Raw genomic sequence first — 24,563 nt, 5'->3', positions numbered from 1 at the left:
ATGCAGCAATACAGAGCCTTTCAGAGTGGAAATCCTCTTCTCAGAGGACAATATTGGCTCTATTTCACAGAGCAGTAGTAAGAGACACCCTAATTTACTACTTATGGAGAGGACCAATAACTGCTTCAAAAAAGTGATCAATCCTAACCCTGTTACAAAAAGAACATGGTAATCAGTTCTGGATGTGGGGAGATGCAGTGGTTTCTCTGCTCTTCTGTAGCTCATAAGCACAGTAGTAACAATTACAATGCAAAGAATCCCAAATAAAACAACACAGAGCAGGTATCACAGTCAAACTACTAGCTACAGGTGTCTTAAAAAAAAAAAGAGAGAAAAGGACTTGATGGATTGAATATGAATTTTAGGAAATACACAGTGAAACTGATGGGCTGCGATCACAGGCTTAAAAAAAAAAAAAAAAAAAGCTGAAAGGAAACTGCAGTGAAACACTCCTCTATAAAGGAAGGGTATTGAGCAGCTATCTGACACTGGTGTCCGGGGCAACATACTAATTTGCTTACCAGAAATCCTACTTTTTTCCTCCAAATTCACTTTCTCCTCATAGGGGTTCCAGTCCTACATCTGATTCCATCTCCTTTTCCTGAAGTATGGCATACTATGGAGGACATAGAAGAAAACCTTGACAAAACCACTATCGACAATCTCAGCAAAATTCTGCAAGTGTTTGTACTGGAATATCTCAATCTGTGATAAGTACACTGGCAACAAATCATATGCTATTTTAAACACTGTTTACCCACTTTCAAGTTTGCTATTTAAATTGCATTGGAGAGCACTAAAGCAAAGCAAAATATGGCAATAGCTCTTGCTAAATTGATTCAATTTTCTGATATAAAGATACCACTAAATAAGAATTAGTTTCAGCCTGGAAAGAATTTGATCTTTCCATGTCTTGCCTATGAAAAAAGAAAAAAGAAAATGGCGTTTTTCCACATTGTTATCACTGTTTTATATGCCACATATTAAGATCCCAAGAGGGAATGCCTCCCAACTTCAGTGTTTAGCTACAGTTTTTAGAAGGTGTGACCAACTTTTCCACTGGTCAGCAACAGAAATTTAGAGAACATTATCATAAGAGGCAAAATTCACATTAAAACATACCTCTGCTTTGGGTTGAACTGAACCACCTCATCGCAAAAATAGCCACTAGAATTCCTGACACATAAAAGGAATTTGTAATCCTCTCTACTCCCCATCCTCATTCCCCTAAGAGGAGTACTGCAAGAGCTCCTCTCCGCAGATAGCAGGCCACCATAAAACTGCCCAAAAGCAGTTTTCTTTCTCTCCTTTGTTGGATACTTTTTGTTGGAGGAGAGTAGGAGGAAGTGATGCAAGCAGGAAGGTATGTGGGGATTTCCACCATGCTTTGACTACACACAGGAGATATAAATGGAAGAGCAGGTGCTGTGTGGGAGCACATGGCCCAGCACACACCATCCATTCATGTGAGAATCATTCACAATTTGACACATCCCCCCACAAAAGAGACAACAAAAACTGCTGTTTGCAATACAGATTACATCAGAAGTAATCATACTATGAATGTGATCATTTTAGAAACTAGTTTTATATAAATGTGATTTTAAAGGTGGAGTGCTATCAAAACTAAAATAAGCAAGAAAGTAAGAAGCAAGGAAACAGTTTAAGCACCTAACAGTACAGACCAGCCACAGCCTATATCAGAAAAAGATACTCATTACTTTAACAATCCTGTGGTTGTAAATTCCCTAATGCAATTATTCAATAAATTCGGCATGATACTGTGGCAAAAATCTAGCCTAGAATGAAATCAACTACTAGAAGTAGGTAGGAGAACAATATTCAAAAGCTACCTATAGAATTATTGTTTCTCCTGAGGAGAAAAAAAATAAGAGCATTTGATGAGAGAAAAAAGTCAGTATTTCCTGCTCAGACAGCTTCTTCCATTAGAAAGTTCTATCCTGTGCAAAGAGATTTAACAAGGAGATAACCTATAGAGTTGTAAGCATGTCAGATTTGGCCTGTATTTTACTCTTTGCTAAAAGCAAAGATTTCTGAGCCTCAGATAAATATTTACATACATATTTTAAAGTTGCAATAGAGAAATATATTTAGAGCAATGCAAATTTACAAAACTGTGCTATTACAGCCTGAAAATGAAACTCAGTCTCTTTGTTGCTCAAGACCAAACAGAAATGCCACTTTTTGTTTTCCCATCTTTTACATTTGTCATTTTTCCATGTAATTTTGACATTTTGCATGCAAATTCCAAAGTAAAACACAATAAAAAAAGCCTCTAAAAATTGGACAGACATGTTTATTTTCAGATAAATATTGCTGTACATTTATGTAATTAAATCAAAGCTATTTGAAGTATTTGCTATCATATTTTCCTCTATTGCTGCCTGTGAGAATAACATTTTAAATTATCATCTTCTGAAGTCTGATTACTCTGACCAATATAAGGCACCTATCTCTACTGAGCCCCACTATGAGGAGAAAAAGATAACAAAAAAAGATAAGAAAGGTACAAAGATAAAGAAGAAAAAAGACTAAAAAATGGCTATATACAGAAATGTTAAACAAGTTTGTGTCTAATTATGTTTTTATAGGTGAGCTCTTTTGTGGTGCTTCGTAATTTGTTAGATACTCTGAAAAAATGCATTAGGTATTTGCACAGTGCACTGCAGTGGAATTTGTTAGATACTCTGGTTCTGCAAGAATTTTAAAATTACTTAAAACAGGCTTCATTATGAAATGGGGGAATCAGAGGGTTATTATAATTGTGGAATGCCTCCTTTCTTTCTTTCTTTCTTTCTTTTTTTTTTAAACCTCTGTGAAAGTTAGCTGAAATCATAATTTAACCACGTGGTTTAAAACAAGTGTCTGACATACCAATTTTGCCACAGACTCTTCACTGTCTGAGCATGCAGCTCTCCTGAGTTGTGTCTATTCAGTTCAATGGAGTGAGATATAGATTGCTATAATAATACTCAGTGGTTCTCAAAACATGAAGGGGTATCCTTTAAGTACATAAAAAGATGCCCTCTCTTAGCTGCACTTGAGTCCTGGGAAGAGTTTACTTGAAGAGGCACATGGCTGTAATTTTTTCAAAAAGTGGAGGGTCATTATCTTAGCAATTGAAATGACCTGTCTTTCATTTAAAAAATAACTGCTGGAAAGAAAATGTACCCTGTGGAATGAGAATCTAAGCCACAACAAGCAGAGGAAACCTAAAATAGCCACTAAGTGAAGACCACGGTGCAGGATGGGTCCTCACTGCAAAGGAGAAAAAGCAGGTAGGAGAAAGTCTAGTCATTTGATAAATACCCAAAGATGACAAGTGAAAAGACCTGGACTGGAATCGCTTACACTGGCAGTTTCAACACTGGATACCACTAATACATAATACTAATATAAATCTGTGGGATCTGGATACGCGGAGTACAGATAGTCACTTAAGATTTCAGACAGGTGATCTTTATACTGAAGATCCTGTCCCTGGACAGTTTCTCCTTCCCAGTTGGATAGTGGCACCAGGGGACACAAATCGAAAAAAAGGATTTCATGGAATCCGGCAGTTAACACAAATCAGGATGACTGCTGTACAAGTCTTCCCCTTGAATAGGATTTGTCACATCTCAGTCAATTACAAATCTATCTCCCGTTCCTGGGAGCCCTGTCACTGGCATGTCAGAGTCCTCCTAAAGGTGTAAGTGGTTATTATCTGGGGGAAGGGAATGCAGAACAAAATGAACTCAAGAGCCATTACTCAATAGATAAAGCTGCCACAAAAACATACCACATCATTATTTGTTTTGCAGTAAGAGCTCTAGCTCCCACTCAGGACAACTCTGTTTGCTAGACACTGAACAACATTATCACTTTGTCACAAGAAACCTTGTTAATGGTACACATCCATCAGACTCTCTAAAACTTGATGCATTTACCTGCATCTCAAGCAGACACTTTCCTATGAAAACAGTTTGAATAGGTTAAGGAACTGACAACGCTGAACCCTCTGGCAGACAGAAAAGACAGTGAGGACAAGCCCTCTTCTTCCTCTAGCTGGGACAGCTTTTGGATCACCATGAATAAAGACAGTTTAAATCAGCAGTTCCTATTCACCACATTTCAAACAAATATTCTGATTGTGACCACCTAACACTAAAAGTAAAACACAATTAGAAAAGACAAAAATGCAGTAAATACCCTTTTGGTAGAATTATCACAAGAACCCAGTCTAGACTGGTAGCAGACCCAGCAAAACATTTAGTTCTAAAGTTTCGCACATCTGCTTATGGAGATTGAAGTATCACCTGAGAGAATGATTTAAACATCAACATATAGAAAGATAACTATAAAATCCTGCACATAAATGACAACTTTTTTCCTTGTCATTTTAAGGATCATACTAATTTTATTTGCCTCATATAAAAGGAGACATTTTACTCTATGCTGATTCAACAAATAGTCTGAATATATTCATAACAATAAAGCAGCTAAAAAGCTGTTCCAATCTCTGTCATCTGCAGATTATATATATATTGTAAACAATCACTCCAAAAAAATATTTTGTGATTATATTGCACTCAGAATTCTGGGATTCTGTTCTCCCTTCTCCCTTTTTAAATCAAAGATCAGCCTCATTTTTTAATAAAATGAAGCTTTAATTTTCTACTAAAAACAAGTAGGCATGTGATCAGTATCATACAATATATTTAAAACATCACAAGAAAGGAAATGTTTGGTTATGAAACTGGAGAAAGGAACAGTTCTCAGGCCACATAAGAGTAGTATAGGGTAAACATTCTGCCGACTCCAAGGTGTTGAAGATACTGTAGAGAGTGCAGTCTAGCTCAGCACCCGAGACATAGAGATAATCTGTTCAAGTGTTCTGTGCTTCAGTGAATTTCCATGCAGCAAGGGCACATCTAGTAGGAGACTGACTACACACAGAATAATGAAAGGTGGTGACTGAGCTAATGCTGCTTTCAGATGAATGTCACCAGTACTTGCAAGTTCACTATCATTTTTAATGCAAGTTTCCCAGGTTGTTACATTTTCTAACACAGCACTCTCACTATTATTTTTGCTGCAAATGAAGTACAGAACTAGACTCCTTCCTTGCAACTTATGTATACTGTGTATCAGTGGTTCTCAGCACACTGCCCTCAGCCTACAAGATCTCAGCGAGACACTGTCATGCAGCATGCCACCTTGCTTTGTCTGCAAGAGTGAAGCCCTCTTCCATATGTCAGAGTGAGTAACACAGGTAGTGGAGAAATAAACAGAAAAGCAACATCCTCATGAGAAATGAAGTGCTCCACAGCCAGTGTGAAGAGATCAGAGATCTTGAAAATTCACACGAAGGCTGGGGGTTTTTTCCAACTCAGTTCTACAAGAGAAAAAGATTTTTCTCTCTATCGAATCCATTAACTTCACGTAATATATTAGTATCTGCGGAGTCCCTGAGATACTGCAGCTCCCTAAGTACTTTGGACAGATGGAGAAACTTACTTTGTATACAAATTAACAAGTGGAATTCTATATATAGCACCCTGAGTTGCAAGTGAAACAGTAAGAATGGGCAACCCATTCCCAAACAGCCAAGATGCAGAAGAACACGCAGTGGAAGTATTGTTTAGGGAATTAAAAGATTCATACTGCAGGGGAGGAGAGAAAAAATTAAAGTATTTCTAAATGGCCTTTTCATCAGAGCAATGAAGAAAAAGAAAGCAGTCAGAGGGAACAGCTCTCTCAGAAAAGAAGAAGAAATAAAGCCTTGTAGATGTACAATAGAATAATAATGCAATGGCAGAGACAAGTTAGGCAGTCTTGTTCCCAGTGTGCCCCAAAGTTAACCACTCTAGTGCTGATGCTAACAATTTCAGCAATCACCAACTTGTATTCTGGATATAAATTGGGCATATAAGCAGGGTCTTTTTTCCTGAAAATACAGGAAAAATACAAACAGGAAAAATACAAAGCCACAATCAAATCAAAGAATACTTTCGATAGTCAAAAATTAAATTCTGGCTTCACAAACAATACAGACATCTGTTTTGTATCTTCAATAGGGTTAATCATAAGCAAGAGGTGCTTGTAAAATCTTACATTTGAAATATTTTATTTCCCAGTATATTGCTAAGTAATTTTGCAATTAAACCTAAAAAAAAAGTCAGAGACTAATATGGAACAGTTACAACTAGAAAATAGTTGCTGAACTCTCTGAGCTCCTATAAAAGCATCAACAAAAAATGTAAAAACATGCTCTCTTAAAATTAATTAGAATCTGAAATGCCAGTTTGTTTTCACAATGGCAATAATACAAATATTGATGGATTTTTGCAATCCAGGAAAAACTCATTGCAACTTTGCCAAAATATGAATTTATACAACAATCAAAATATTTTTAAGAACTGGGATGTGTACTTCTGCAACTCCCTATTCTCTTAACTAATCATCATTCAGTAAGCAATTCTCTCCCCAGCCCCCCCCCAAGTTACCAGTTTACTCTTATGCAGTTGTGCTGTATTTCAATACATTCTTGGGGGGCAGGGAGCTGAACTGGAACAGACACACTATAAAAACTACCTGTAAAGTATCATAAACCTTGAAAATCTGTGTGCAATTACACAGGCTACTGCTGATGCAAAGGAAAAAAAAAAAAAAAGAAAAAAAAAAAGCAATTTAACCATTTCATGAATATGAACAATGCACTTGTTCCCAGCCATTTAGAATGCCCTGACATTCCAAATGTTTATAAAAATTGGGTAATAAAAGAATTAAGTCAATACCCTCAGTACAATAAATAACGGTGTTTATTATGGTCGGGGTTGACCATAAGTGTTTGTTCCGTATCTGCCTGGGACATTTGTAAAACCAGTTCTGAATCCTTGAGTTGCTCCCATTCCTGGTATTCCAAATCCTTGATTGAATACACTGCTGTAAGGTGCAGATCCATGATTAAAGCCCAATCCGTAGGGCCTTGTCTGAGTGTTTAAAAGGATAACTGGGTTCACATTTTTTCCAGGTGTATTAAAAGAAAATTCTGGTGGTGGACTGCTAGGCTTGGCTGGAGTAGATGTGACAGGATTCAAATTATCGGCAGCTTTCAAAGATGGCATTGGAATAATATGATGATCCGAAAGGTTCAGCATATTGTTTGCAATAGGCACAGATGATAAGGTAGGTCTGATCCAATCATCTTTGAAAATCTGAACAGTCAAGGTAGAGACCAACGTGTATAATCTATTAGTGACATGGGCAAGTACCATCTGTTCATTTGCATCTCTCCGAATTCGGACATGTACTGATCCAGCCTAGAAAATGATAAAAATAAGTTGGCTGTTAACTGTCCCTTCAGTAAAGACTCTCCACATGCATTCAAGAAGAGCAAAGTTATCCTGCACAGAATTAGGCAAAGAAAGACCTTTTTCAGTGGAGACTACTGACTAAATTGAGAAACATGTATTAAATAATTCTATAATTAGGTTACATTTTGACCTTTTCTAATGTGTTGACCTCTCATGAACACATCAAGATTGTCATTCAGGAAAAGTTTTAGTCTTAAAACCAAAAATAAGTATAAAATACAACATGTGAAGACAAGAAAGGGAATGTCAACAACTAGGGGAAAAAAAGTCCCAGCAGAGAAACAAAGCACACACAAGCTCCATGTTCTAAATTTAGGAAAAAGTATCATCATTGTGCTGTTGGTGCAGACAGGAAACAACACACGCTGCAGATAAGCTCAAATCGGGACCCATTAACAAGAACAGAGGTGCTGCTGCTCACGGAACACGGACTGAGAGTTTCTCTTGGAAGTGCACACAGCTGCTGGCTGTACCTGCCTACCTCTCAATAACATTTTCTCTTTTACTTGGAACTACTGTTGCAGACAAGAAACAAAATTGTACCCCTCAGATGCTTTTTCGTTTCATATTTAATGAAGAATTTGGTTCACAGCTTGTGACATTTAGGGAATTTTTATATCAGATAGTGCAGCAGTAATCATATCCAGGTCTCAGGTACTTATCACTAGAATCTGAAAGATGCCAGTAGGCAAATACGCATGCAGAAGTCTTTTAACTATCTGTGATCAATCCAACAACACTGTGATCCAGTAGTTTGAGTGATAAAATGGTAAAATAAAGGCCATTTTCACATCAGCACGTCAAAAGAGCCTATAACTTTTTTCAAAGGGTAGCACACTGGAAGAATCCAAGAGTGGAGAAAAGTCCTAACAGTCTTAATCCTCTAGCTGTCATGATGTACCTGCATCAACTCAGGAATAACTCAGTTCTGTATGATCACTCTACATTATAAAACTTTCATTTTTTTCCACCTTCTAGAATACCAGGTTACAACTGTAGTTGTTTTTTTGGTAACTGCTAAAAATATATGATTCTACTGCAGGCCTCTTTTACCTTTGGTACCTTAAGGTTTACTTTTTTTCTTTTTTCCTCCTCAGAAACAATTTACACTAATACACCTTTTGAAGAATTTCCTTGCTATTGTTTGGGGATTTCATCACTACCAAAATACAAAAGAAATTCTAAGGTTTCAAAATGCATTCTTTAATCAAAAGCTCAATAGAAATGAACAATATTAACCAATAACAAAACTTTAAAAAACATGGAGGGTAAGAGGAAAGTTTTTCAATAAATCACAAGAAAGGACTCAGTATTAATTTTATCCAAATTTTTACATTTCTTTAATGCAGAAGAAATATTTTATTTAAATCAAAAATTAAAAGTAATAACTGATGCTTCTTTTTGAAGGCTGAAAACACAAAAACATAACTCACCAAAGCACCAAAACCTAATGTCCAGAAATGCTCATTTCGAACTTCTAAGACACCATCCAAAGTTGAAACCTAATTTTTACACAAACATCCAGCAATATAAAAATAAATAGAAAGATTGTTTTATACCTTTCTAGAAATGTACATTTTCATGCAGTTGAATAATAGCATTCTGAGTCAAAGAAAATGCTACCAGAATGCAGAATGGACCGAGTCTGTTGCCTCTAATATGTATCTGTTGTATTTTTGCTACCTGTAAACATGCAATTTCACCAAAAAAAGGAATTTGTTTTTAAGTAACTCAGGATTTCTGCTGTCAATTTGCAATATTTTCTCAACTTGATATACTATATATGAACAGCCTTCTTTACTCCTTCTTCCCCCTCCCACTCACTTTTGTAAATCTCTTCAACAGCAGCTCAACTTTAGTTTAAAAATAAAAGGGGGGGGGGGGGGGGCAAAATAACAACCTGTACCACTTTAAGTCTTTTCCAGATATCTGAATGACACTGTTCATCTTAGATAATAAGCTTCATATTTTCTACATGCAATAAAAAATAAAATAGAATTCTTCAGCAACCTTTTTGAACTTAAGAAAACTCCTCAGGTTCCTCTATGCTTACTTAGTGTTAGCTGCATGCACTGTGTTATGTGTTACACGCTGACTCACCTCTCTAAGAAGTTTATCTAACTGGCCAATCACATGAGGTGGGGTTGTCTTAAAAACAAACAAAAAAAATGTGTTACAATAAAGATTAACTGGCCCTGTTTTAAATAGAAAAGCATATAAGTCTGGTCTATCTATATGAAATCAATGGCATGGCACAATAAAATTATTATGACTCCATGATATATACTTGTATTGCACTTAAAATTCCTTTAGCACCTCATCATAAAACCCTCTTGGAACCCTTCCCATTCAAATGTTCAATAATGGATTTTTAAAAATAAGGATATTTAACAAAACTGAAGCCACAAAATACTTATTTTTGTGACACTGCCTTACCTGAAGTAGTACTTTACCACTGTAGACACTCATGGGATACATGGTACCAAATGTCATCAAAGCAATTGCTATAGCAGAGGCTGTGTCTACAGCAAAGTAATTGCTAGAAAGAGCAATTTTAAAGAAAAACAGGTATTTAAGTATTTGAAAGGCATAAGAATTTTCATTTGAATTTTTTCATTCTTTGAAATGATAACCACATACACAATATCACACACTTATCAGAACTATACATCTTTGTAAAAAGCCAAGTATATTCACACAGTTACAATCCCTTACACATGAAATTCAGCTTTTGACGAGACCACTTCTTGTAGTAAAAAAAAAAAAGCAATTTCCCATAAATTAGGTATAAAAAGGATTATTTTTATTAAACAACTATACGTACTTAATTTCAATTAGCATATACGTAATGCAAAGGGCTAGAGCTCCAGCAATATCAATCAAGACAAAAGGGTTCATTCGTGGCAGAAAGATGCTACTCAATCCTGGGATAATTCCACAAATACTGCAACAAAACAAAACAAGCAGTTGTCAGCTGGCTGCTCAGTATTACTGCAAAACCCAAGAGTTACACCCATTATTTTAACATTTGACTCCAACGACACCTTGCAGTCTCTGCAAGCGGTATCTCTGCACTGTTAAAGCTCTTATAATTCTGCTCAAAGTTTTTCAATAGTCTGATGCCAGCAAAAATAATCACGTTTAGAGCCATGTCACATTCTCTCTCATATCTGAAAACAAAACTTGGCTCTTGCATCTTATATTTAAGTCTATCTTCACATTTACAAAGGTATACTATAATAAAGTTAATACACTTTTGGTACATCTTTTTTTTAGTGACAGACCCAGCTGTGTCAACTGTATACAACATATATACTTTATCATTTCAGATATTGCTATTACTTATATATGATTCTAAGGGGGTTGTGTACTACTAGTCTTCAATCCGTCTGCCTTACTGGTGTTCAAAAATGTGCTAAACTCAGAGCTAATTCATGGAGAAACATGCAAGTCTGAAAAGTGGGGGGAAACCAGCTGTGTGAATAAGACAAGACCAAAAAACCCATGACAGAAAACAGATATCAGTTCTTTAACGCTCTACAGTATGAAGAGAGAAAAGGGTTTCTGCACTTCCCAGTGAACATAAGCACATGTCATGTATTGCAAAATCTGGAGGAAAAGGCAAAATGAAATTCTTTGTTCCTCTGTTTGGAGCCAACCAATGTGGGACATAGTGTGCTGATCCACTCCTGTAAGAATTTTACTTAAAATCATTATATAGGGGTGCAGTTATTTTGTGAACTGTATCAGTTCATAGAACACATTTGAAATAGCTGTATAAATAAGTGTTAATTGGATTTAATAAAATGGTTTTTTTAATTGTTGGTGTAAGCGTATACAGGTTATTTCAAAACCTAGTAATCCTAGACACTTGATCTTGAAGTCTGTCAAGCTATCCTTCTGTGGTTTTGCCCATGACACTGTATTACCACACCGTTAAAGAAAAACTCTGCTATTTTCTGTGATTACTATCCATGTTTTTCTAAACTGAAACTCCGGGTACTCAAGCAGTCCTATTGATACTGTTCCAAAGCTGTGTTTTGCAGAATGTGGGTCTGATGATTTTCACCAGTCTTATAAAATCAGTTCTTTTACATTTAACACATCAGCGTTTTCTGCTTTCCTCAACCATATGCACAACTACAACTCAGAAACAGATGGTCTCTGCAGCACACTTAGTCTGCTGCAAAAGTTAACATTCTTATTTTCACAGTGAGAGCATAATTACTCAGAAGGACCTATATGGGCCAAAATAAACATGTCCAGTATCTGACAAAAATATTTGTAAATGATGTCATCTAGCATTCAGCTATTCAGTACAAGCAAGAGAATTAACAGGTAAGATGAGTGACAAACAGTGCTTCAGTCCCTGGAAGACGCAAGCTTTCCACTTCCCTACTGGACTGGTGAGGGGTTTCCATAGTAATGCTTAAGTGAGCACTGTATTTCACATATTGTATTTAAATGGAAACCATCCTAGTTGCTTACAAGTAACGAAACACAAATTACTAGAAAACACATTGCTCACGCAGGCAACAGTTGTTGGGAAATGCAATTCCAGTCTGTACAAAACAAAGCTAGTTTATCTCAGCCTCATCCAAGAAGAATTACATACAATGTACTGAACGCATTCAAAAGGAAAGTTACGTAGAAAGATGTATTTCTATTAGACTGATACATATGGGAAATAAGAGACACACTGTTTTGGCTAGAATCCATATATTGGATCTAAAATAAATAAAGCTATTTTAAAAGAGCTAAAATACCTAGCAATTTGTGTCTCAGTACCTGTTCTAAAATGCTATTATGCACAAAACATCCATTGCTTTCCAGAAGTTAGCAATTTTGAAAAACATTGTGAAGCTTTACCTTCTACTAAGATCTGCAACATGCTCCTGAAGCCAACTTGTGCTGGCAGCTGCAAAAGAAGGTAATAAAACCACTGAGTAAAGCTTTAATATACCCTTGAAGTTTCACTTCAAGGTAAGAACCCAGTACATTGCGAATGAATAAATGTCTCTCAACAGATTCACTGTCACTTGAAAAAACAGAAAGTCTGACTTTTCCAGGCAATTAGTAAGTAAAATACTTTTGCCCCATATTATATCTGAACTGAATAAATACAAATATAATTGCAGATTATAAACAGATGTTTACATTTATATTGTATTATATAGAATTTATTAATTATATAACATTATATATAAGTTTATGTATTCTAATTATAACTATAAACAATTTAAACAAAACTATATTCACCAAAATGAAGTAGATGTATGGCAAAATACATGAAAAACCATGAAAAAGAATACTTCTCAATTTATAAGTGTTCACACTGTTCAATGCTTCCCCAACAGTTAGCGAGAATGACTGCAAATCTACTTCACCGTGGAGAAAGTCCCAGGCAAAGTGCTATAAAGAAGGATTATTACGTTTGCTTGTTTCTTTTAACAAATAATAAAACTATAACAACATGTCTTTAAAGTTCTGATCACATGTAAGATGATCTTCACTGGCTGAATACAAAAGATAGAAAATAAAGGATACTCTATCATTAAAATGATAACTCAGTTTATCATATTAATGACTATGGACTACTTTGAGAGAGCCCTAAAAACAAACTAGAGAAGAAATTTGGAAGACAATTCTAAGCTGCTTTAGGTTATATCCACGGAGATAATAGTAATATATACCTGCCAGTTAAGAAAGTTAGCAGACAAGTTACACCTTGATAAGAATAGGTAACACTAAAACTTTTTCTCAATTCTTGTCATAGATTAATTTATCACATACCTTCAGAGACATAAGCAAAAGGCTTATTCCTAATAGAAAGCATTGTGAATAAGTTGAAAAAGAGAGCCACAAAAGTACCAACCAGCAGCCGCCCTCTAAGGAGGAAAAGAAAGATGCATCTTCATCTCATTAGCATCACAATACATGAAATAAAGCTGGAGTTACTATTAACAAAATACTTTACTGGGTATCTTCATAATGCTAAGTTGAGAAACAGTGCTCAGTTAAATGTATGTATACAAAGTTTGTCCTTTGAAGATATAAACCTATTGTTCCCTCAGCAGTAGAACTCATGAAGCCTAGTTTCCTATGGAAGAAACTGGTGAGCTCGCACTGGAGCCTTTCCTACAGCGTGAGCACTAAGTTGGCTTTCTCTTCTCTACCCAGGCTCCAACTGTCAAAAAAACCCATAACTTACTATCTTTAGGATGTCCCAACTGTTGTCAGATTATAGGAGGACAGAAACTTACAGACAGCAAATGCCTCATGTCCTCCAGAAACCACATTAAAACATAAGAAATAAGAGTAAATAAATTACCAAAATTACCAGTAAATAAATTATCAAAACCAGCAATATATAATTAAAACATTATTATTTATGGGAATATGTGGATTACACTTCAATTGTACCTTAAAAAATGTTGTTTACCATATAGCTTGCACACAGTTTAAAACAAATAGTAAGGTATCAAAACCAGCTTGGCACTGAATGAACTTGTCATAAATAATACATGCTAGATTAAGAATTAGAAACACAGAGACATTGAAAAACCTATAATTTTACATGTCAAAATAATTTCTTACGTGTGTATTTCAGGTTGTTCCAGAAACCGCTCTGCACTACAAAAAATAATTGAAAATTAGCTGACATTCATAAAGAAAAGCTGAGAGATACAGTGCTGCAAAAAACTTACAGATGCTAAAATAAATTGTTTAAATAAGCATAGCAGTATTTATAAATGATGAAAAAATTTAACACTGAAATGAAGCAGGATGTAATCTAGATTTTCCAGCTGTTTCCACACTGTGCCACATAGGTATTAGATATCATGAACGCTGCCTAGACAATCAGAAGATGTTTGTAAATGAACATGCCAGAAAATACTGCTACTGCCACCACCAGTGTCGTTAACTGCAACAAACTAAGTTTGAAATCTGTGTTACAGCCTCTTACTAAGCAAGGCCAACAAAAGTAGATGTTGGATATTACAGTAGAGATGCACTTTTTTTTCCACAGTACAATAAGAATTAAGCTTCAGCTGTAACAGAAAAAAATCTAGGATAACTTTCAGGAAACTAATGATAGAAAACTCGGAAGTTGCAACTAATTTTGATAATGCCTCATTACTAAAAATCAGTCCAGTGTATTGTCAGTGATTTGCAATGGATCAGTCTCTAGTAAACATTCTTCAGTTGTTAGCATAGCCCTTTACAGAGAAAATAGAGCCCCTGAAGACAAAATTGAAAGGAGGCTTCCCCAGTTTTAAATTCTAGATGTTTTAACAAAAGCCTTTTTATTTTTTTAAAGCTCCTTAATATAACGCTACGAAACTGCTTTACTTCATGAAGTAAAAAACAAAGAACTGCAAAAGTATTTTCTTTATCAATTAAGCTAAAAAGCCAAGATGCATAGTGAAACATGTTTAATCAAATTCCCAGCATAGTGTCTGGAAAACGTGATTTTTTTAGAACTGTTTACCAATTTCCTATTCATTGTATCACAGATCTAATTATATTGTAATCAATATAAAATAGCAAAAGGTTTCAGCAATATTAAAAAAAAAACAACTGAAGTTATTTCTAAAAATATCTCACTCAAAATAGCATATTTAGAATGCATAGGCTTTTCCTCAACCAGGGATATCTTCTTATATAACAAAAATCTAAGAAAACAGTACATATCCCTACCTTTCTTTTAGTATAAAAAGAGCACCAAGCTGTGCCAGAACCGTAGAAGCAAAAACAGCTAGAACTTCAAATCTCTCAAACCTGAAATTTAAGAATTAAGTTTAGAAACACTGAACATCAAACAATGCATCAAATGCATTTTGGTCTATTCAGGAACAAGCAGGATAGACCTAGTATTTCTAATTCTTTCAAGTGAAGATAAATGGAAAAAACCCAGAAGTTTTAGGGAAAAGTCACAATTTCCACCTTCCTTGAAGGCGACACTCCATTTATCACAAACAAGTCATTTCTGAAAGAAGACAGACTATAATTTGAAGCTTAAAATTAAGCATTTCTTAATTCTTTTTTCCAGCTTAAAATTAAGCATTTCTCATTCTTTTTACTCTCCCTTACCTTTCTTCTCCTCCTCTTTTCTATACCTTTTCTTTACAGCATCAATCTTGGGTCTCCTTAATTTTAAGGCACTCTTTTACATACAGATTGTTAGTCATGACAATTATGTGATACAGATAATGACATTCAACAACATATCAAACCTTGTATTACCAAACAACACTGAATCTACTTACCCAAATGAATAGACTGGACTGGGTTTCTTCATCATCACCCAGTAGCTTATTAGACACGTTACCAAACTGAAATAAAAGGGGAGAACTGTGTTATGATGAACAACTGCAGCCTTTACAAACTAGGTGATCTACAAACATACGTTTCAGCCATCAGAACTGAATGTCTGAATATAATATCTTACCATGAACTCAACCCTTCCATCATTATCATAAGGAAGGTTCTGACAAACCCAGAAAAGAATGTTTGGCAACAAAGTCGAGATTACACGATGAGGTCTCTGCTGTCCCCATAAAGTGGGCAGCAAGTCAGTTTTAGTGGAATGGTAGTCAGCCTAATTCTTTGTATTACGAGACACTTTTATGCCATACTTATAGTGTGCTGTACTTATGAGGGCTACCATCAACCTTCTTCAATATGGAACATCAGTCAGACTAAATTAAGGTTATCATAATCCTGAATGCAATGCATTTTTCTGTTGAAGTTCTGATATGAAACAGCAGCTAGTGTTTCATCTGTATGTACTTCATAAATTCCTCTGAAATGGAACTGGAGAACATGAGACGACGTACCCCAAAACCTGACTAAAGGCAGAAAGGTGGTTTGAGAACGCCCTTTTAATACTGTCTGATACCACACATACTAATGAAGAGCACAAAGCAAACAAAAGCCTATGAAATTAACAGAATACACTCCCAGTAAATGCTCTTCTTGCATGTGTTTTATGATCTGTATAACAAACCTAGAAATACTATAACCTAAGGCAGACCATTAAATGAGAAGGAATATGGTAAGCAGGGCAACAGGACTGTCCCCTTTGTGCCACTTTCTTCGCACCTCAGTGAAAAAGCAAAGAAAGCCTTCTATTAAACTCTTCGTTTAGGGATATACCATGCATTAAATTTATCATTCTTGAATAAGTCTCAGGCAATGCTAAGTATTATGTTTCCTTTCCACAGTGTGATATGTCTACATACATGGCCAAAATGGATTTGCTTTTTTGGCTGTATTCAGCCACACAAAGTTATAATCTAACTGGCCATCAACTGACAGCCACTGGTCTCTTTTGCTATTTTCTTTCCAAGCTTCTCCCTCATACCAAATGTCTGAGATTCAAATTATTTTATCGCTGAGGTATTAGTCTGAATTTTTCAAGGATGAATCTTATTTCCTGTGACTATTTATCCTCTACTGACCCCCTTCTTTTATTGGTACCCACCCCAAACCAGTGCCACCTCTGACTCTATGCAGCCTTTTCTTAATTAAAGTGTTAAATCAGAGTGGATCAAGAATTCATCCCCACAGCAGGCTAACAATCACATCTTCACAACTTGACCAACGGCTGCTTGAAGTACAAGCAAAAGTAGAGGAAATAATATTGCTCACATTCAAATCACTGAGCATTGTTCACCCTTAGAGCAAGTTAAAACCTTTTACAAAACCTGCTGTGAGTTAGAATAATCTTCTAGTCCATCCTGTATTAATGGAGTACATCAATATTCAGGCTATTTTATCCTGTCCTAAAATTAAAAAAACAATATTCTACATGATATGAGGCAAAATGTTAAAACTCTTCCCAAGATGAAAAAGATATTTTGAGTTAAGATGACAAAACTTAACAAGAGCAGAAATTCTAAAAGAAATAATAATTAATTTATTAAAGGTGTATCACAATTCTAATTCAGTCTCAAATCAAGCTTGGCATATTTTTGTCCCTATATCAACCACTCATTTTCTTTTCTTCATGTGTGCTGCTGTAATCTATAAATGCTTTACTATCAGTCAGATAAACTGCATAAAACTCATGTATTCCTTAGTGATTAAATTCCATTATCTTGCTCACTAGCTGGCTAACTTATAATATTTACAAGAAGTATGGATCAGCTATCTGCAAACTCTGTTTGGACCATTACATACCACAGCTTGTTTTCCAATCACTGCTACTGACCTACATTTTACAGGAGACATGAATATATTTCATGTCTGTATGACCAATCTTATCAAAATCCTCTAGTATTTTCATACTTTAAAATAATATTTAGTATTTCCTTAGGAAATGGGAAAAAATACTAAAAATATCTTTCAATTAGAAGGAAAATTACAGTTTTAGTCTTTGGAAACTGGTCAAAACAGACAATAGCTGACAATGCTTATATACAGATTCTGTTCTAGTGACCGCACTGGGAGAGTGTGTGGCATCTAGCTCTTGAAATGTTTCAAAATAGAAATAGGATCTTTGTTTCCTCAAGCTAAAACTAAGGAGACTCCAGAACCAATGACTGCAGCATTCCCTAATGCTGTTTTGACTGAACCATCAGATAACCTTTTGATGCTAGATTCTGGTTTATGTTGTTTGGCATCTACATATGGAAACCTATGACTGAATCAATTTGTTACTAATTATTCTCAGTACAGCTATGGTGTTTCTCATCATCTCCTTATTTCATACTCATACACAATATACAATACATTCATATACAATTTGTACTCATTTAAACTGTATCTAAACCAGTTAATGTTTCATCACCGATCACTCTAAATGGCATGCATTTATATGTGTATGTATATTTTAAATATGAAATACAAAAAGATAGGCATAAATTAACTGTTAGATTAAATGGAAAAAAATCTCACCTGAAAAGATCAAAGATTGTCAAATAAGTGTAAGCAGTTAAAGCTGTAAAAAAGCAAATATTAAAACTTAACGTAACAGAATACAAGCAGCTTCTGCATCAAAAAATCATATTAAGTCCCTCTTGTGCAGCTCTTTACCATTTTCTACCTGCATAAATTCTCTGTGCTGATGAAGCAGATCTTTGTCTTTCATATGGGTATGCAGTATGAATGTCCTAAATACACCAATATAAATGTCCTATACACACCAATATTTCATTCCATAAGCAGGCTGATTATGACAATCCTAATGCTATTAAACCATGTAATAGTGCCCAACTACATACAGCACTAAGCTACCAAGAATAAATAGCTCTTGGTAGAATTTAAACACAGGAAAGTCAGGAGATCTTGTAACACATCCTCCACTAAAGCAAAAGATCTCTCCTATCTGCATTACTGTAGTGAAAAATAGGCTCAATGGAATTTTTACTTGTTCTGCTTCTCCCTCCCAGATTGAAACTGCAAGAAAACCTGTACTACAGACTAAAAATATAGGGCATTCTACCTTAAGTACATATGATGCGAAGCATCTTGGGACTCCTATACAAAGGTACGACATAAAGAAAATACTAAAAAGGGGCACTGTTGGAACTTCAGAAGTCTTTTGCCACACTACAAATGCCTCCATTCAACTGCAGGTGAGGCTCTCTATATGCCACGGTTACTATTTCATAACATCAACAGATTGAAGGACTAGCCTACACCTTCCTTTGTGCAGTCTTAAAGATAAAGAGAGTACAGGAGGGAGAAAACCAGCCAAAAGATCTGGTAAACATTGCAAACTTTGAAGGACTTTCACCCACACATACACTTCTACACCTTTCCCAAGAGAAATTCTCTTAAACTGACTGTGGGGCACCTCAAACGAAGGCACGTTTGAAACCTGGCAGTGCAGCCGCCTAACTCCGTTATGCGAAGAACTTTGCTGGAACTTCACGAGCTAAGAAACACAAGGTAGTCAGTCATAGTTTCATTGTAAGAAAGCCACCTACCTATGCTGTTTGTAGAGCTGCACCACATCAGCAGGAAGCCAATACATATTAAATTTATAGCACCAAACAGCAGGATCTTCCAGGACTGTTGATGAGAATAAATATGCATTTTACATCTTGCAAAAAAGTTATAAGTCAACAATATACCTATCTGATTTTAAAAAACAATGCTGCAGTATTTCAACATGCAAGTAGAACTGGCTTCTCCTTCCCCCAAAATGTACAACTCATTTCAAAACAACCCCACATCCCATTTTTAACTGTATGAATTGTCCCAAAACTGATTTTATGTTGTGCTTAAAACTATCTATTCACCAACAACAAGTAATCTGTTATAACAAATGAAACACATGACTTTTCATCATACTCATTCAAAACAGAACAACAGCTTTTCAAAAACACCCAAATTTCTAATTCAATAAATACAATCTACAAGCTATTGTAACATCCAGCATTAGTCTCAGATTCATTAGTCTCAGAAACACAGAATAGTAAAGACCAAACCTGTCTCCAAATGAAACAAGTGAGACTTGTATAAAGCTTTACCTGCCAAGTATGTTATACCTGTTCCATGGTGTTTGTTGATTATATCATATTTGATTTGAAATTGAGTGATAGGCACCAAGAATCAAAAAGTAAAGAACCACATATTGGTGAAGAAGTACTTATTTTTCCACAAATCCAATCAAAAAAAAAAGGCAGCTAAAGTTGAAAGTACAGTACAACAGTACCACTATAATTCAGAGCACTAATACTCATACAGGTTCTATCCATTCCGGCCCACACTACTTACCCTTCTATCTGCTGCAACCAACCTAAATTCATGTGTTAACTTTCCAACCAACGATCTCTGTGATTTGCGGAACAGGTGTATTGTCCCCTTAAAAAAATTAAATTCAAGCATAATTAAATATTTTCCTTAAACTATAGTTTATATCTGCAAAAAGGAAACCCTCATTTACATTTTTAATCAATATTCACAAAGAAATACTCAGACTCTCTGATGCAGTTAGCCAGTGATAGCCTGTACACATTAAATTCAGCAATACTGTTTGATAACCATGTTATACATTTATTATATTGGAAAACAAGGAATGACATTAACAGCCTTTTTACTTAGGTTTGGCATCAAACTGCATTTAGATACAAACTGGATTTCAAGCTTGCTGAAAAGCACACCAAACCCCATTTAAAGAGCTTTCTTACTTTTATTTAAATAAAACAACTGTAGATGTTCTCAAAATACAAATATTTTTTCCTTATTAAAACACACTTCCCACCTAAAGCCAGCTTGCTTATTAAACAGGAAAATACTAAACCGTAGTTAGCAAAAAGATAAAAAAGGTTCGTAAACCTAACTACTTAAAGATTAACTTCTTAAAGATTAACTTAAACACACAGTAAAGTTTTCAAAATCAACTATTTCCAATGGCAATCAATATGAACTGAAGTAGATAAAAAAAGAATTATGCACACTTAACCTACTTGTGAGGAACAATACCCAACATCTCAACCAGGGCAAGTATATATCATGGCCATATCAAAGGACCATGTATCCTGACACCTTCTGCATCAGATGGCTGATGAGAACCCATCAGAAAAATAAAAACAATGCATCTGTGATGTGGTGGACACAAGGCCAGTCACATGATGAAGCATGCAAACAATCCTGGTCATGGCTTAACCTAAATGTGCACATCAGATGTTGTCATCATAGGTGCACCCCCCCCCAAAAAAAAAAATTTTCAATGACATGCAGATGAGCACTCTCCTGGGGAATCAGGGGAGAGCATGTCTGCAGCTGCTCAGCATGAGGGGGCTCTCCTGAAAGAGACTGACAGGAAGCAGACTACCAGAAAAATGAATGAACCTTACCACTTGCTCCCACTCCCTAGAGTGCCTAAATTGCTCATTGGCTGTCCTCCATCCTCCCCTAATCAAAAAGAAATGAGCTTTCCACCTGAAAAGCCCTTCTGATTTGCAGTGGAAATTCATGGTCTCTCATATGCATTGATTTCAGGGCTGGATGAAATAAGGTTTGAATCCAAGCTATCACATGTGTAACTGCAATCAGAAGATGAAAAGACATACTGATAGGCTAGATATTAAAACAGATTCACCCAATTTATGGGTAACATGGGTGAGCATAGCTGTATTCCATACCACTCTTAAAATCTGCAGAAATGCAGTTTGCTTCAGTGCCATGAATTAAGAAAGCAGTACTATAAATCTCAAGTTTAGCTTCCTCTCAGGCAATAGATTTGTATTGTTTTCTTTGCTGGCAAAGCATTGCATAACGATGTTTTTCTCAGTAATGACAGACAGGATGATAGAACACTTAGGAAAGGCTTTCTAACAGCCAGTGGACTGCCCGCTTGCTGCATCACCTTAGCACTCAGCACTTTCCCATGTTGTTAGCACTACGTCCACTGCCTAACTGCATTGTGGCACACATCCTTCTTTATATAAAGGATGCCATGTGTAAAAGCTATGAAAATCTACACAGTGGAATTCTGTACCACAGACAAGAACCCTCCACACAGACACAGAACTACTAATTCAGTAGATGTTCGACTTTGACATTAAAGTTCCCCCAAATCTTAATTTTCTGGCTACACAATACAGAGGAACACCTTGGTGTTAAGGAGGAGGGCAGCTAACCTGTTTTTCAACTGGGACCCGCTGAAGGGCCCCATGTAGTGCTAGAATAGTTGTAAAGTAAATAAAAGGAACATGAGCATCTGCTTCATCAGTGTCAATAGGTGACAGTGGCTGTTACTGGCACCAATGTCAATTTATCTGCACTCAGCACAAAAGAGGAAAGTTGAGACATCCAGCTGAACAGGCATGCATGGTGCCCATTGCCAGGAGAATGATTTTTCCTTAGGAACACAGCCATATGTACCAGAATTGAGTACTAGTCCTATATTTTGACTGCCGCATCAGAGCAGGGCCAGTAAGAGCTGCTTGTCCTGATGTGAATTTCAGTTCCCTAACTGATTTGGTGTTGAATGAAAAATTTCTGAGACTCAAACTAATTACCATTAATCACAAGGCTGCAGCATAGCATTTGGTCAAGATATACCTTCAGCAGAATGACCACTGCTTTTCTCATCACATTGAAAAAGCAGTAACCTACTCAGCAATAAATGTGACAAGTCTTATAGAGGGGAAAAAAACAGCCCTTGCAGCCATCTATAAATAAAATAATTAGCTTCAAAAACAGCTTAGTTTGAACCCTTAAGGTTTTGCCATTGTCAGATTAGTTGGTGGAACAAAGTATGCTCCCTCTTGAAAGCTTCTGCACTTACTATTCTCTGGTGAAAGTGCAGAACATACCTGACAAGAAAATCGCCAGCCTTCAAAAAACAAAAGAAGATGCTGCCTAAAGAGATGGTCTATGCTCTTGAGCCAAAAGCAGTAGCAGCACCGTACAACTGGCCTGGCTGAACACCTGCTAGAGAAAACATACAGCCTAGTGCTGCGACCCCAGCAGTGGGTCCGTCTTCCCCATCCCAGAAGGCACATGGAAGAGGACTCCCCTAATAAGAAGCCAGCACCGAGAACTTCCTGTCACACACCGAAGACCCCCACGGGACACCAACCACCCACCACATCCTCGCTGTCAGCTCAGCGCCTGCCTTCAGAGCCACTTATTTGCTGCTCAGCACACGCCTGCCCCGGGGGAGCGACGGGGGAAACCTCGAGGCCCGCGGAGCCAGGGCAGGAGGAAGTACTGCGCCAAGCATCCCCGCCCTCCCCCACGCCGAGGCACCGCTCGTAACGGCTCCGCAGGCGCGCGGGGTAACGGCTCGCGGGCGCTAGGCACGCGGCACGCGCCGCCGGGGGGGAGAGGAGGCGCCCCTTCCCCCGCCCACACGTCACCGCGGGACAGGAGTTCGCGCCGGGGACTCCGTACGCCCCGCGTCTCCGGCCATGCTGGTGCCAGGCTGGGGGCGCCCGGCCCGGCCCGGCCCGGCCTCCCACCCATCGCCCAGATAGAAGCAACGCACCATATTACTCCCCGCACCGGAAAAGACGGCGCCATGCGAAGCCGGAAGAGGCGGGGAGGGCCTTCCGTTGCTATGGTAACAGACGGGGCCTTAAACCACACATGTGCGGGCTGTTCCACTGGGGGGGGGAAGAAGAACATGACGTAGTAACGGAGCGGTGTCCGCGCGCTGGGACGGTTACGGCTTGGGGGGCGGGTCTCGGCTGACGGCTGAAGGGGCCGCCGTCGGCCGCTGTCGGGTCGGGCTCGCTCTGCGCTGCGGCCGTCAGCGGCACCGGGCGGGCCTGCGGCTGTAGCCCCGCTCCCGGCGGCGGGAAGGAGGGCTCAGCGGGGTGGCTGAACCCCATTCCCCGGTAGAGAAATGCAGAAAAAAAAATGGAACGGGGCCGTTAAGTCGGCTGAGGGAAGGGATCCGCAAGCACCAGGGCTGGGAGAAAGCACGGGATGCTCAACTGCCTCTTGCGTTTCTGGGTTTTAGCTGAGCTCCCTCCTTTTCCTCCCTTCTAGCCCCTCGCTCCTCCTTCCGCTCACACCAGCTCACCATCGCAGGAAGCCAAAGCCCACAGCTGCTTCAGCCAGTTTAGTTGCCTGAATGCCATCCAGCTCGACCCAGAGGAAGGCAAAAGGGAGGAAACTGGCTGTAGAGTGCCTGTCTATTGTAGCTATTTCAGCCCGAAAGTCCTCCTTAGTGATGATGATGTCACCGTATTTGATCAGTACATATGAAACTGGATAAAATTGCACTGCATTTCTGCGTTTCAACTATCCATATCTGTAAGAATTCAGAGGAAGGACTGCCATACTGGGAGTCAGGATATCCTACTACAAGAAAACCTTTGTTTCACCACTTCCTAATATAGCTAAATCCTCCATATAAAACCTAGAGAATAGTGACAGTACTGCCATAGCCATTTCCCTCTGTACTGATATATTAGATATAGGTGTATGTTTTTTCCAAGCAATATGGAAAATATTGAAAGCTGTATAAAATACAGTAGCTCTCAGAACTGCAGGAACTGTGCTGTTGAAAATGTAGTCAGTTGTTTGTGTGCTAAAACAAGAGTGACCTGAGAACTGTTCTTGGTGCTCTGGCTATGTTAAAACACTTGAAAAAGCATAAAAGTCCACCAGTTATCTACAGTAATTCAAATCTAGAGAGTATGGTGGTATGAAGCAAAAGGCATGCTTTGATGGAAGAAAAATATAGAGCCACGCTTAAGGTACTGTGACTATTGT

General features: G+C 37.4%; 2 protein-coding genes and 1 long non-coding RNA gene across 3 annotated transcripts in view; 2 read left to right on the top strand and 1 right to left on the bottom strand.

The window, feature by feature from the left end:
• QPCT (glutaminyl-peptide cyclotransferase) overlaps window positions 1–2,312 on the top strand; it is a 15,499-nt gene extending 13,187 nt beyond the window's left edge. Inside the window, exon 7 of the mRNA XM_026102552.2 lies at window positions 566–2,312. Coding sequence (XP_025958337.1) covers window positions 566–711 — 146 coding nt within the window. The 3' untranslated portion in view covers window positions 712–2,312. The remainder of the gene's footprint in view (window positions 1–565) is intronic.
• Window positions 2,298–23,451, bottom strand: SLC30A6 (solute carrier family 30 member 6). The gene is made up of 14 exons (XM_026102551.2): window positions 23,329–23,451; window positions 20,109–20,195; window positions 19,316–19,400; window positions 18,282–18,324; window positions 15,650–15,715; window positions 15,081–15,161; window positions 13,977–14,012; window positions 13,173–13,267; window positions 12,249–12,297; window positions 10,204–10,323; window positions 9,816–9,918; window positions 9,480–9,527; window positions 8,813–8,881; window positions 2,298–7,325 (listed from the first exon to the last, which is right to left on the bottom strand). The coding sequence occupies exons 1-14, from the start codon at window positions 23,329–23,331 to the stop codon at window positions 6,828–6,830; spliced, it is 1,383 nt and encodes a 460-aa protein (XP_025958336.1). The 5' UTR covers window positions 23,332–23,451; the 3' UTR covers window positions 2,298–6,827.
• On the top strand, window positions 23,268–24,563 carry LOC135327907 (uncharacterized). Its single transcript, XR_010388485.1, has 2 exons — window positions 23,268–23,403; window positions 23,835–24,563. It is a non-coding gene; the product is annotated as an uncharacterized LOC135327907 (long non-coding RNA).

Source organism: Dromaius novaehollandiae, chromosome 3 (assembly GCF_036370855.1).
Source record: "Dromaius novaehollandiae isolate bDroNov1 chromosome 3, bDroNov1.hap1, whole genome shotgun sequence".
NCBI lineage: Eukaryota > Metazoa > Chordata > Aves > Casuariiformes > Dromaiidae > Dromaius > Dromaius novaehollandiae.
Note: the sequence above shows the minus strand (reverse complement) of the source record. Positions and strands in the feature narration are given on the sequence as shown.